At 43.5% G+C, this 15,308-nt stretch overlaps 1 protein-coding gene across 2 annotated transcripts in view; it reads left to right on the top strand.

The window, feature by feature from the left end:
• LOC118358032 (transmembrane protein 161B) overlaps positions 1 to 15,045 on the top strand; it is a 41,398-nt gene extending 26,353 nt beyond the window's left edge. The window contains exons 2-12 of one of the 2 annotated variants that reach the window (XM_035735404.2): positions 1,981 to 2,084; positions 3,130 to 3,213; positions 5,168 to 5,265; positions 5,455 to 5,611; positions 7,533 to 7,684; positions 8,086 to 8,146; positions 8,289 to 8,429; positions 10,054 to 10,167; positions 10,559 to 10,733; positions 10,856 to 10,952; positions 11,065 to 15,045. In XM_035735404.2, the coding sequence (XP_035591297.1) occupies positions 1,981 to 2,084; positions 3,130 to 3,213; positions 5,168 to 5,265; positions 5,455 to 5,611; positions 7,533 to 7,684; positions 8,086 to 8,146; positions 8,289 to 8,429; positions 10,054 to 10,167; positions 10,559 to 10,733; positions 10,856 to 10,952; positions 11,065 to 11,348 (1,467 nt within the window). In that variant the 3' untranslated portion in view covers positions 11,349 to 15,045. Of the gene's footprint in view, positions 1 to 1,980; positions 2,085 to 3,129; positions 3,214 to 5,167; positions 5,266 to 5,454; positions 5,622 to 7,532; positions 7,685 to 8,085; positions 8,147 to 8,288; positions 8,430 to 10,053; positions 10,168 to 10,558; positions 10,734 to 10,855; positions 10,953 to 11,064 lie in introns of those variants that run through there. The other variant, XM_052478540.1, reaches the window with a different exon arrangement.
• The last annotated feature ends 263 nt before the right edge of the window (positions 15,046 to 15,308 follow it).

Here is a 15,308-nt window from a genome sequence, read left to right as displayed (position 1 = left end):
CCCTGACTCTGTTGCACAGAACAATTTCCCTAGTTAAAAGAAAGAAATGTTAGCAGGCAATATTAACTAAATATGCAGGTTTAAAAATGTATACTTGTGTATTGATTTTAAGAAAGGCGTTGATGTTTATGGTTAGGTACACATTGGTGCAACGACAGTGCTTTTTTTGCGAATGCCCTTGTTGAATCACCTGTTTGGCGAAGTAGGCTGTGATTCAATGGTAAATTAACAGGCGCCGCATCGATTATATGCAACGCAGGACAAGCTAGATAACGACACATGGTTTGTGATATTACTAGTTTAACTAGTGATTATGTTTTGATTGTTTTTTAAAAGTTATGTTTAATGCTAGCTAGCACCTTATCTAGGTTCCATGCTGCACTCGCATAACATGTAGTCAGCATGCCACGCAGTCTACTCATGGAGTGCAATGTAATCGGCCATGATCGGTGTCCAAAAATGCCGATTACCGATTGTTATGAAAACTTGAAATCATCCCTAATTAATCGACCATTCCGATTGATCGGTCGACCTCTAGTCTAGAGTGTCTCCCCCTTTGAAGAGGGGGATGACCGCGGCAGCTTTCCAATCTATGGGAATCTCAGACGATACGAAAGAGGTTGAACAGGCTCGTAATAGGGGTTGCAACAATTTCGGCAGATAATTTTAGAAAGATGTTCCAGATTGTCTGGCCTGGCTGATTTGTAGGGGTCCAGATTTTGCAGCTTTTTCAGAACATCAGCTATCTGGATTTGGTTGAAGGAGAAATGGGCGAGGCTTGGGCGAGTTGCTGTGAGGGGTGGAGGGCTGTTGCTCGGGGTAGGGGTAGCCAGGTGGAAAGCATGGCCAGCCGTAGAAAAATGCTTATTGGAATGATCGACTATAATGGATAAAACTCGTTTTTCAACCAATCCACAAAGTTCTTGTTAACAAACTATTGTTTTGGTGTCATGCCTAGATGTCCTAAGCGAATTACAAGTAATTTTTGCAACAATTGTTTACCGATGTATTATTTCACTTATAGGCCGCTCAGCAAGGAAGAAGCCACTGCTCCAAAACCGCCATAAAAAAGCCAGACTACGGTTTGCAACTGCACATGGGGACAAGATCGTACTTTTTGGAGCAATGTCCTCTGGTCTGATGAAACAAAAATAGAACTGTTAATGACCATCGTTATGTTCGGAGGAAAAAGGGAGAGGCTTGCAAGCCAAAGAACACCATCCCATCCGTGAAGCACAGGGGTGGCAGCATCATGTTGTGGGGGTGCTTTGCTGCAGGAGGGAATGGTGCACTTCACAAAATAGACAGCATCATGAGAAAGAAAAATTGTGGATATATTGAAGCAACATCTCAAGACATCAGTCAGGAAGTTAAGCTTGGTCGCAAATGGGTCTTCCAAATGGACCATACAAGCATACTTCATACAATTGTGGCAAAATGGCTTAAGGACAACAAAGTCAGGGTATTGGATTGGCCATCACAAAGCCCCGACCTCAATCCCATAAAAATGTGTGGGCAGAACTGAAAAGGCGTGTGCGAGGAAGGAGGCCGACAAACCTGACTCAGTTACACCAGCTCTGTCAGTGGTAATGGGCCAAAATTCACAAACCTTCTTGTGGGAAGTTTGTGGAAGGCTACCCAAAACATTTAACCCAAGTTTAACAATTTAAAGGCAATGCTACCAAATACTAATTGAGTGTATGTAAACTTCTGACCCACTGGGAATGTAATGAAAGAAAGAGATCTGAAATAAATCATTCTCTCTGTTATTCTGACATTTCACATTCTTAAAATAAAGTGGTGATCCTAACTGACCTAAGACGGGGAATTTTTACAAGGATTACATTTCAGGAATTGTGAAAAACTGAGTTTAAATGTATTTGGCTAAGGTGTATGTAAACCTCCTACTTCAACTGTATGTATTTCATATCTGTCCAATTCCTATTAAATTATAACTTGATTTGTTTTTCCCTCCCTCAGGGGGTGATCGGTGTGCAGCTGGTGGTTACTATGGTAATGGCCAGTGTAATTCAGAAGATCATTCCTCATTATTCCTTTGCAAGATGGCTACTCTGCAGTGGCAGGTAATGTAGAACTCTTTACCTGACATGAATGTTTTTGGTGGTGTATTTAAGAGCCATGATTTAATCTCCTCAGTGGTTTTCCCATCAGAACAATTCATTTCAAGTCTTAACAAAGCGGGAAATAGTATTTGCTCAATTTGTACACGGTCTCTTTATTCATTGTCTGCTGAAAGGGAATTAAAAATAAAATAATAATTTAAGTTGCGTCGCATAGACCAAAGGGCATCATCAAATATTGGGAGAACCCGAGAGGACGGGCAATACAAATAAAGCACCCGTCTCGTTTCCTCTAATTAGTGCGATATGTGTTTTTGAGTAAACAGCTCCCCAGAAAACGCTTAATAATTCACCAGTGTTTTTTTTTCTTTCTAGGGGGCTGTTGATGCATTTAAAAAAAAAACTTTAGCTCAAACAGGAGGCTCAGTGTTGCTTCAGAGAGATCTGCAATTAAGTTTCCCCTAACAAATAAATAAAGATGAATGAATGAAAACAAGCCCTCCATTCCTCCCTCATGCCTATGCCTCTCAGGGCTTGTGACAAAGTTAGAGCTTGCGTGAAATGTTAGTCTTCAAAAGGCTGCTCTTAAATTAGCTCTTGTTTTAAGTACAGTCCTCAAAGGACACGATAACTACCCTCTGTAAACTTCTGGCAAGTATTTGTCAAGGGTGTATTAGTTGTCTTGAATACATTGAATATGCTTTGAGGGATGTCTTGTGTGTATTTTCTAAGGTAAATTATCGCAAAACCCAGATTGTCCGCTAATTGATGGTCCTAATCATTTTCAATCATGAAGGCCTGGAACCACAAACAATAGAAGGGCTCCCTTTTTGGGGTATGTGAGGTATACCGTCACCAGTACTGGTCCTAGTGGGCCATAGCCTGTGTAAATATATTGTTCTTGCACAATACAAAAAAAAACTGATGTATTGGTTAGTTAATTGATTGATGTGTAAAAGCCTATCCAACCTTCATCCCTCAAGGACATGGGACCACTGGTGTAGTTCTAAAGCTACCTTGATTACTCACTTGTCTCCTCCTTTCCCAGTCTGCGGTGGTACCAGCACCCTACGGAAGATGAGTTGAGGAGCCTTGCCGGAAAGCAACAAAAAACTAAGAGCAAGAAAGACCGGTAAGGGGAGCAGAGGGGAGCGAGTGGCACCTCTCATCAGGCAGGAAGGAAAGGTAGACGTGTGAGATGGATGGTGAACACGAGCACGGCATTTGAGAGATTAAGCTGATGTGTTTAGGAGGCTTGTTTAAGGCCCGTTTGAAGTGAGAGGACTGACATATTTTTTTGTTTGTTTGCCTTGCCTTCGAGAATGGTCTCTGGCCGTCTTACGGTAGTGAGTTAAGGTGGGAGAACCTTGAATGGTTGGTCAGTTCTGGCCATGCAGGTGACATCTTTCAGTGGTGAATAAACCGTAGTTTAAGACTCCCAACAAAACAAGCTTTAGGGCCAACCCCATGTAATGGTTTCAGGTAGAAGTCATGACGATACTATGGCGAGTTCTGAAATAAGACTTACGTTATGTTATTTATTCCTCATCTCCATTTTGTGTTTATGCCTTTTAGCCTAATAGAAAGCAAGGTTTGGCAATGTGAAATGTCCTCAAACATTTGAAAATGAAATCTTATGAAGTTTATCTTCTAGGTTCTTGCTTGGAGCCTTTACGTAGATCTAGTCCAATTCCTAGGCCTCCATGAGGCAGATTGGAGCACAGCGCCACGTTTACTAACACGGAACCCAAACCGGCTGCGCGCGTGCGCAATCGTGAATACATGTATTGTGTCCCCCTACACCAAACGCGATCACAACTCAGGTTAAAATATCAAAACAACCAATGACATTAATTTGGGGACAGGTCGAAAAGCATTAAACATGTATGGCAATTTAACTAGTTAGCTTGCACTTGGTAGCTAATTTGTCCTTGTTTAGCTAGCTTGCTGTTGCTAGCTAATTTGTTCTGGGATATAAACATAAAAGCCAGCCGGTTTGGGTTCCGTGTTACGCTTCAAAAACGGCCCACTGTCCCTTTGCCTGCTTGTGCCACACATCTCCATTCCTTTTGTTGTGAAGCCAAGAGCACTTTTTCCTGTCAGGTCCCCCAAAGATGCCTTGGACACATTTCAAGTTTGGCCCCAGTGTCTTGCCATAGTATTGTCCTCTGAATCCAGCACACACACATGGCTGAGCAAACACTGCCCTGTGTCCCGGAGGCCCTATAGAAAGGTTGGCTTGTCCAAGGAACAGCTGGCCCAGCCAGTGCCGTGCATGTTGCACCCTGTAGCCCTATGACAAAATATTGGACTTATGAATTACATGGGCCCTACTCCTCACTACAAAAGAGCTAGCGTCAGTGCTCAGTATGCCTTGGTTGAGTTGACAATAGACTGGTTGGTTGTTAGGCAACAAAACCGACGCGTGTGCAGCTATGGGCCAAAACATACTGGGTTGGCTTGGATTGTTGACAACATGTAAACTATATTCAGTCTCCAAATGTTTATTGAAAACATACATTTGCACAATGAGCACTTGGTGTCTCTCAAATACATGGTTACAGTTGTTTGTTAGCTTGCTAATTTTAGCCATATTAGGGTAGACCTGACATGAATCAACTAGACATTGTATCAATTAAAAGCTACAACGAGCTGAAATGAGCCACCTACGATTCCTCCCATGGCAGCTTCTTGTCATTGTTGCTAACTATCTGACTGCTCAGAAACACTATCTGACTGCTCAGAAACACAACACGGCCTTCTGCCTCATCAATGTGCGCACATAATATTTTGTCACGTTTTTCGTGACCTCCATGACGCTAGCCATCTCGCAGATGCCCAAATGACCTTGTACACAGATTAAGTTTGATTTAGTCCGGGATATGATGTGTTTTTCTTTAGGACAGCCAGTAAATTCACACGATAGCAGTCGATTTTTATTTAGCACTCTGCTGTGCCCGTGTTTTAGAGGTGGACTAATGACCAGAAAAATGACAGAGTACACCTGCCTGCAACATAGGACATGTCTGTCTCTCTCTTCCCCCCATGTCTGTCTGGTATTGATTTGGCGCTGTCTTTTGTCCCAGGAGGAACAATGGCCACATAGAGAACAAGCCTCTGACCATTCCCAAGGACATAGACCTGCAGCTGGAGACCAAGTGCATCACAGAAGTGGACACGTTAGGTATGAGGCCATATCTACTGGCACCATTCAGTTATCCTCTTTATAACCAGTTTTGTTTTCTCCTCTTAAACCTCAACAAATCTTCATCGTTCAGTATTTGAGCACATCATCACAGTCCAGAATTACTGTCATAAATCAACCAAGTAACAGAACATTAAATCAGTCATCCTCCTCTTCGTCCTCCTGCAGCGTTGCACTACTTCCCTGAGTTCCAGTGGCTGGTGGACTTCACGGTGGCTGCCACAGTGGTGTATCTGATCACAGAGCTGTACTACACAGTGGCCCAGCCCTCTGGGGAGATGAACATCAGCGTGGTGTGGTGCCTGCTCGTCCTCGCCTTCGTCATGCATCCTTCAGTCAGTACATCGTCCAATCCCCTTTTCTCTCTTTCGATCATTCCTTCTATATAACATCCATCTGTCACAATGTCCTGCTGAACAGCGATCCAGGTCTAGAGGTTGTCGGGGTTTCAGTGGAACCCCAGTCTCAACGAATGGCAACGTTTGACAAACCAAGTCATTAATGGCGAAACATCTATTACATAACAAAAAGACGTTACTGCGAACAGTGAATACTGTTTTCTTTTCTCCCCTTGTGACAATATCACATGCACGATGGTACATATTCTGCTGTTCTATTTATTTATTTGCACACTGCTCAACGTACCTCGCCCCTATTTCGTCCACAAATCAAAATCGATAACATAGGTGCTGTAAAAGGCCTAGTAAAAGACTTTGATTTCATTTAGAGTTCTTGCATTTAATCAATCCGTGCACATACTGAGAATCCTACCTTTTGTTCCCTACCTGTTGCCGGTTAACATCTCTTTGTCTATGAGACTGTAAAAAACATGTGAGGGAGCCTTGATTGTTCCCATGTTCCATTTCAGCAGGCAGACGGCAGTAAGTAGCCATAAACTGACACACAGCTCCAGCCACTGCCTGCCACCACATGCCTCCCTGCTACTCTCTTCTGCCGACGCGTCACCAAATCATACGCATTATCCTCCGCCGCAGTCCGTGGGGATCAATCTTTCCCACGCTCCCTGGCTGAGTGCGGTCAGAAGGCATGCCATTTCCTGCGTGCCTGCTGAGGAAGATTGGAGGCCCAATTTTCACAGCCCACCAGACTGATTTGCTTGGGAAAAGAGGCGACTGGGAGTGGGTGGTACGTGGAGGAGGGGTTGCACGGCTAGGTGGATGATGAAGATGGTGTGTGTGTGTGTGTGTTAATGGCACACTTGATTTCATATTCCCGTCTCGGGCGACCCTCTTGGAGAAGTAAAGAGCCAGAGGCTGCAGCCGGGAAACTGTTGTGTTAACCTCGACTTAACATACCTCAGCCATGGAATGGAATCTTAAAACTGCCAAATTGGAATGACTTAGCAGATTGCATTTTTTGTGAAGTTACAGTATGAGGTATTGGAACATTGGATTCTTCCCAAGCTTTGTGATTTCCACCTAACAGAAAGGGATTTCAATAAGCGTTGATTAAGTTGAATGCACAACAGGTAGAAATCCCATTGAGTGGCCTGTTGGTTAGCCTAGATTTATCCTGACAATCAGTGATGGTATAACGAAGTGGGCTAAAGCTACTCTCGCTGAAATGCTGCATCGAAATTTGCCACTTGCGTTCTGTGGCTGCTTCCCAAGGTGTATTTAGGGCTACATTAGAAGCTGCCTCACTGAGCTCTGATAATGGGGCTTCATTGCTCCTTTGAGAGAAACTAGCTCTTAAGTTGTCAGCTACCTTTTTTTTTTATGCAGCCTTTTAGTATCCTGGTTGTGACCCCCAGGAAAAGGCTAATCCATTGGCTTGCCTACATTACCATGATTCCCCATTCAGAATGGCCTGAGAGATTGCTATGTGGAATAAAGGCTGAACTCCATCACCTTGGAGATGCGAGGCAGCTCTAGAAGCACGCTATGTCCTTACTTAGCACCCTAGAAACACTGCAGCAAGGCACCGCAGAAAACACCATTCTAGTTCTGAGGAAGCCCGGCCCATTGAGCCTCATGGTAATGTGCGACAGCCGCTGCTTAAGAGAGTGAGAGAAGCTAGACTGTGTGTGCGCATACTTGTTGCAGGGTCACTGTCGAGTACTGTTGCGTGCTTCTGATCCTTCCAGTCCATTATGTTAATGAGCCACCACCATTACTGCAGAAACATCTCTACACGGCCATGGCTCACAGCAATATGATTAGTAGGCTATATTTCATGAGTGGTGTGTTTCTGCTGGCATTTTCCTTAACTCCCCTGCCCCACAGTAAGACCCTGTTCTCCCTGACGGCCTTCTACTTCAAGCTGGAGGAAGGTGGCGAGCGCTCGCTCTGCATCACCTTCGCTTTCTTCTTTTTTGTCAAAGCCATGGCCATCCTCATCGTCACTGAGAACTACCTGGAGTTTGGCCTGGAGACAGGTGAGTGGGCGATGAGCCATCTGTCAGTATGGCTAGCCCACAGTGCTCTTCCGTCCTGCACATGGGTCCTAGTACAAAACATAGCACAACATTTTGCAATGGAAAAAGAAAACTAGCGTTTTCGTCCCGTTTGCTTCCTAGTGATTACAACCCTTGGGACCCACAGGCTGTTGTTCCAGACCAGTACTAACACATCAAGTTCTATCTAACTAGCTGTGTTCGTGATGAGAGTGAACAAAAGCCTGCAAACTCTGTGCTTCCCTAGGACCAGGGTGGAAGAACACTACATTAGAGGAATAGATTAAATCTGTTACTAGATTCCATTTGTTTTGTCTAATGTACTGTAATTGTTATTTTTCTGGGCATTTTTAAAATGTAATCATGTTTTCATTTCAATCTAGGTTTTGCAAATTTCTCTGAAAGTGCCACACAGTTTTTGGAAAACCAGGGGTTAGAGTCCCAGTAAGTATGAGCTTTTTTTTATCAGTATGCATGGGTCTTGAATCTAATTGACTCGTGGACTGTGTGTGTGTTCGTTTTCACAAGTTGTATGACTGTGGCGTACACTTTAGCCCAGTACAACTGGGTCTGTTCTTTTCTCCAGGGGTCCCATATCTAAACTCACCTTTAAGCTGATCCTGGCCTTGCTCTGCTCTCTGATTGGTGCATTCCTCACCTTTCCCGGCCTACGATTGGCTCAAATGCACCTGGACGCCCTCAACCTGACCACAGCCAAAGTCACACAGTGAGTCCCTCTCTTCTCTCCTGTCTTCCTCACCCTCTCCGCAGTTACACTGTTGTCCCATTCATAAATGGGCTGGTTGAAGAATGTGTGAGTTTTTAAATTATTGTTTTTTGTGGACCCCATGAAGAATAGCTGCTGCATCGGCAAAAGCTAATGGGGATCTGAATAAACCAATAAGTAATTCTGGTCTACTGGCTGGTCCTCAATGAGTGTAGATTAGAGGTCGACCAATTAATCGAAATGGCCGATTAATTAGGCCGATTTTAATTAGGGCCGATTTCAAGTTTTCATAACAATCGGAAATCGGTATTTTTGGGCGCCGATTTGTATTTATTTTATTTAAAAAAAAAATAATAATAATTTTACACATTTAATCTTTAACTAGGCAAGTCAGTTAAGAATACATTCTTAGTTTCAATGACGCACTAGGAATGGTGGGTTAACTGCCTTGTTCAGGGGCAGAAAGACAGATTTTCACATTGTCAGCTCGGGGGATCCAGTCTTGCAACCGTACAGTTAACTAGTCCAACGCAATAACGACCTGCCTCTCTCTCGTTGCACTCCACAAGGAGACTGCCTATTACGCAAATGGTGTAAGCCAAGGTAAGTTGCTAGCTAGCATTAAACTTCATAATCACTAGTTAACTACACATGGTTGATGATATTACTAGATATTATCTAGCGTGTCCTGTGTTGCATATAATCTGACTGAGCATACAAGTATCTAAGGATCTGACTGAGCGGTGGTAGGCAGAAGCAGGCACGTAAACATTCATTCAAACAGCACTTTTTTGCGTTTTGCCAGCAGCTCTTCGTTGTGCATTGCGCTCTTTATGACTTCAAACCTATCAACTGCTGAGATGAGGCTGGTGTGACCAAAGTGAAATGGCTGGCTAGTTAGCGTGCGCTAATAGCGTTTCAAACTTCACTCGCTCTGGGCCTTGGGGTGGTTGTTTCCCTTGCTCTGCATGGGTAACGCTGCTTCGATGTGGTGGCTGTTGTTGTGTTGCTGGTTCAAGCCCAGGGAGGAGCGAGGAGAGGGACGGAAGCTATACTGTTACACTGGCAATACTAAAGTGCCTATAAGAACATCCAATAGTCAAAGGTTAATGAAATACAAATGGTATAGAGGGGAAAAGTCCTATAATAATAACTACAACCTAAATCTTCTTACCTGGGAATATTGAAGACTCATGTTAAAAGGAACCACCAGCTCATGTTCTGAGCAAGGAACCTAAACGTTAGCTTTCTTACATAGCAAGTATTGCACTTTTACGTCCTTCTCCAACACTTTGTTTTTGCATTATTTAAACCAAATTGAACATGTTTCATTATCTACTTGAGGATAAATAGATTTTATTGATGTATTATATTAAGTTAAAATAAGTGTTAATTCACTATTGTTGTAATTGTCATTATTACAAATACATTTTTACATTTTTTTAATCGGCCGGTTAATCTGTATTGGATTTTTTGGTCCTCCAATAATCGGTCGACCTCTAGTGTAGATGATAGTATGCCATAAACATATAGTGCTCATACAGTATTCACATTGTACTCCTGGATAAGCAAAGCGTTTAACTGACAAGAATATGTGACCATTTATTTTGTTCTTCTCTTCCAGGACTTTGCTTCATATCAACTTCCTTTCCCCTCTTATTATGGTACTGCTGTGGGTGAAGCCTATAACCAAGGACTACCTCCTGAATCCTGCCCTGGGGAAGGAGAGTATGCCTTTGTAAGTTCACCTTGTTTTGTTTGTCAGTACATTTTTCAACCACATGCATGGTCAAAGGATGAAGCCTTCCCAAAGTTTCACATCTCTGTAACATCTCTTTCCACCTATCCCTGTCACTCCTGGCTTTCATACCCTCACATTCTCTCACACACACACACTATCTCATCTTCTCACATTATCGACGTGGGTTGGCTTATTTTTCCTTGACCGCTCACTCACTCACTCACTCACTCACTCACTCACTCACTCACTCACTCACTCACTCACTCACTCACTGTGTATGACTCCTCACACACACACACACACACACACACACACACACACACACACACACACACACTTGCTGTGTCTGACTCCACACACACACTTGCTGTGTCTGACTCCTCACCAGGATGACTGAAGAGACCTATGACACGTTGCGGTTGTGGGCCATCCTGCTTTTGTGTGTACTGCGCCTGGCCATGATGAGGCACCACCTCCAGGCCTACCTCAACCTGGCCCAGAAGGGTGTGGAGCAGATGAAGAAGGAGGCGGGACGCATCAGCACCATTGACCTGCAGAAGATGGTGAGTGGCGCCTCAAATCAGCCAATCATTTGGCCTTGACAGATGGGCAGAGTATGATAAAAACAAATGGGGTTATAAGAGTTCCCCTTGACAGGGAGTACTCTTTTTCTTTGGTTTCCAAGGTGGCCCGTGTTTTCTACTACCTATGTGTAATCGCACTGCAGTATATGGCACCCTTGGTGATGTTGCTGCATACAACCTTCCTGCTAAAAACCTTAGGTGAGTTTGGCACATCATCAGAAATTATTGCTCGTATATTAAATTGAACCATTTAGCAGCCGTCATTCGTCCACCACACTGCTAATGTAGCACCCTACTCTTTGTGTTATAGGTGGACACTCCTGGGGGGTGTACTCTGAGGAAGACCTCCCCTGCCCAATGGAGATTAACTCTGACCCTGCTGTGGTTGCAGCAGCAACTGCAGCTCCAGGGCTGGCTGTGGTGGCCCAGGCATCGGTGGTACAGCTGTCGGTGGCCCTCGGGGGCCTGCGAACAGTGTTCACCCCCCTGCTTTTCCGTGGCCTCCTCTCCTTCCTCACCTGGTGGATCGCCGCCTGCCTCTTTTCCACCTCCATCTTCGGCCTCTTCTACCACCAGTATCTCATGGCGGCATAGCAGCATTCCCCCAGGGTCAGGGTGGTGTCCCACTGGGCTCTGTTCCAGCCCCGTTCAGAAACGACACTGTGGGGCAGGGCTCTAAGGACAACCCTTCTCCTCTCCCACAGCCATGTCACTCATGACCATATCTGCAGAGAACCCCTGGTTCACCCCCCAGTGCTTCCTTCATGGATGACTCTTAACTTGACTTTTACTACCTTTTTATTTCGAGAGCAGGATTCACAAATCCTTAACAAAAAGACACTAATATAAATGAGAGTAATGGTAATATTTATGTGCGTACAGTCTTAAACAGAGCAGCAGAGAACCTTGTGGTGGTGGTGGGGGGGGGGCTGTGGATGTTGTAAAGGGATGTGTGAACTAAAGCAGCCAATAAGAGGTCACCACTGCGATGCTTGTCCTACTGGAGAAGGAGGGGACACCTCACTGGGAGAGTCCCTGCTGTTAAATTTAAATATGTCTAACTGGCTACCAAGGACGAACATGGGTTTTTAAATGTACTTTCCTTATGATTTCTGAAATATTTTATCCCCCCTTTACTGTCCCTGGTACAAACTGAGCCATACTGGAAGAGCTGAGAGAAACGTGTGCCCCTTCTGACCAGTTGTGACGACAGTCAGGGAGGGCAGCAACACACAGGCCTTGGTCAAGGGAATGGTACATGTGAATGTGAGTAAGATCCCTGCTGTTAGGTTGGTGTACAACTAAAAGGGCATTTTGATCAATAGGAGAAGTGTCAAGTCAAATGCCAATTGTAAGCTACAGCCTCTTTCCTCCACCCTCCCCTGTCTCCGTCCACCCCTTGTAGAGCCAGTAGGGAAACTACCATTTTTAGGTCTTCTGTTTTTGTTTCATGGATCAAATTGTGAATTTAGAAATGTGTTTTTATTTGAATGAGCTGCCAAGTAAGTGTGACCCATCCAGTGGGCTGTAAGATTTGATGACTGCTAGTTTTACAGCAACAATGCGGCCTTCTGTCTTCAGAGTCCCCATGAGGAACCAATAGAGCACAAGTGTGTACTCAGAACAAGATATGCACAAGTGTATATGTACAGACTTTCATAGGCTTACTCACACACACACACACACACACACACACACACACACACACACACACACACACACACACACACACACACACACAAAGTAAAGAACAGTTGTCTGGACAGAGTGGTATACTACAAAGCACGGTCAATGAGTTAGCCAGATAACTTTGTCAAACAGTTTATTTGATGGTTCATTAAGAAAGCTAAACATAGATACAGTACCAGTCAAAAGTTGGACACACCTACTCATTCAAGGGTTTTTCTTTATTCTTACAATTTTCTACATTGTAGAATAATAGTGATGACATCAAAACTATGAGATAACACATGGAATTATGTAATAACAAAATAAGTGTTAAACAAATCAAAATATATTTCAGATTCTTCAAGGTTGCTTTGATGACAGCTTTGCACACTCTTGGCATTCTCAACCACCTTTACCTGGAATGCTTTTCCAACCATCTAGAGTGAGTTTCCACATATGCTGAGCACTTGTTGGCTGCTTTTCCATCACTCTGTGGTCCAACTCATCCCAAACCATCTCAATTGGGTTGAGGTTGGGTGATTGTGGAGGCCAGGTCATCTGATGCAGCACTCCATCACTCTCCTTCTTGGTCAAATAGCCCATACACAGCCTGGAAGTGTGTTGGGTCATTGTCCTGTTCAAAAACAAATGATAGTCCTACCATGCTTCACGGTGGGAGCCACACATGTGGAGATCATCCGTTCTACTCTGCGTCTCACAAAGACAAAAAAATCGCAAATTTGGACTCAAGGACATATTTCTACCGTTCTAATATCCGTTGCCCATGTTTCTTGGACCAAGCAAGTCTTTTCTTATTATTGGTGTCCTTTTAGTAGTGGTTTGTTTGCAGCAATTCGACCATGAAGGCCTGATTCACGCAGTCTCCTCTGAACAGTTGATGTTGAGATGTCTGTTACTTGAACTCTGTGAAGCATTTGTTTTGGCTGCAATCCGAGGTGCAGTTGACTCTAATGAAGTTATCCTCTGCAGCAGAGGTAACTCTGGGTCTTCAATTCCTGTGGCGATCCTCATGCGAGCCAGTTTTATCATAGCGCTTGATAGATTTTGCGATGGAACCTTTTATATATTTAAAAAACACTTTTACCCCTTTTTCTCCCCAATTTTGTGGTATTCAATTGGTAGTTAGTCTTGTCTCATCGCCGCAACTCCTGTAAGGACTCTGATAGGCTTATGTCGCGAGTCATGCGTCCTCCTTAACACCCCAACCAAGCTGCACTGCCCTCTTAACCCGGAAGCCAGCCACACCAATGTGTCGGAGGAAACACTGTACACCTGGAAACCTTGTCAGCCTGCATGCGCCTGGCCCGCCACAGGAGTTGCTAGAGCACGATGGGACAAGGACATCCCTGCCGGCCAAACCCTCCCTTAACCAGGACAATGCTGGGCCAATTGTTTGCTGCCCCATGGGTCTCACAGTCGTGGCCGGCTGACTCAAACCAGTATCTCTAGTGGCACAGCTAGCAACTGTGATGCAGTACTTTAGGCCACAGCGGCACCCGCTGCCACTACTGAACTTGAAGAAACTTTCAATGTTCTTGAAATGTTTCCGGATTGACTGACATTTATGTCTTAAAGTAATGATGGATTGTCGTTTCTCCTTGCTTATTTGAGCTGTACACTGCAAAGGGTGGCTACTTTGAAGTATCTCAAATATAAAATATATTTTGATTTGTGTTTCCCTTTTTTGGTTACTACATGATTCCATGTGTTATTTCATAGTTTTGATGTCTTTGCCATTCTACAATGTAGAAAATAGCAAAACTTCAGAAAAACCATTCCACGAGTAGGCGTGTCCAAACTTTTGACTCGTACGGTATGTTTTTGGATGTCGAGTACGTTAGACCGTGCCCATTTCAAGCTTTTAAAGAGCGGTCAAAAGTCTTCACTTGTTCTTATTTATTTGAAAGGTGGAGAGTATGCACACTATGAATGTATCAATCCTGCCTAATTTCAGATGTTTCTTTGTGATAAATTATTGGTATGTGATTTTAATTTGTACCCTCAACGGTTAATGACTGCACTTGGCTCCTATTCCTAGCCCTATGCCTCGTGATTAGGTCAACAGAAGAGTTTTTTTTTTTTAAACCTCTGAACACCATGTTTTCTTTTGTGACCAACTTATTTAGTTTTGTCATTTTTCTTTTTCAGAGGGGGGTTACAAGCACTAAAACAATCAAATAAAAGAATATGAAGCTAACCCTGACCCATCCCCCTCCACCCACCCACATCCTCCCTACCCACTCGGAAACTGGGTTTTAAGTTCAATATATTTTGGGGCCTGTAAAAAAATATATATAATCTTAACACCAAACATTGTATTATTGGACTATGATGTTTTCAATCAGTTCAGAAACGTGTACAAATCGCATCTTTTTTTAGATATATATTTCCCCTGATATGGCAAAAGTAGCTGGGATACTTTTACAATCCATTGGCCAAAAAGGTGTTGTTTGCCTTGTCTCTCACCACTTTAGTGTTTTATTTAGTTAAAAAGTATTACTATTCCTCCATGTATTTATTTTTTTCTGGTTTAGTTTGTCTTTAATAAATTCCAATCATTACCATGTGTTTTGGAATTTGGTTTTGATCTCAATACTTTTTATTTACTGACTTACTGGTTGATAATTGGCCAGGATGAAATACTGCACAAGGAAAAGCTATTTTATTGGCCCAGAGGCCCAATAGGTTGCGTGACTGTTACAAATAGTTACTCAGCTTGAGGGTTACATTCAAGTCTTTTATCTAAAGTTTTTTAACATTTTGAACAGGTTTGTTCTGAAATATTAGTGAGGACCTTTTTAGACTGCTGTTCACTTGAGCTTTCCGCATCAGAGTTGTGGACATTGCAGGAAGGACCAACTTTAC

Source organism: Oncorhynchus keta, chromosome 25 (genome assembly GCF_023373465.1).
Source record: "Oncorhynchus keta strain PuntledgeMale-10-30-2019 chromosome 25, Oket_V2, whole genome shotgun sequence".
Taxonomy (NCBI): Eukaryota; Metazoa; Chordata; class Actinopteri; order Salmoniformes; family Salmonidae; genus Oncorhynchus; species Oncorhynchus keta.
This window is presented reverse-complemented; position numbering and strand designations above follow the sequence as displayed.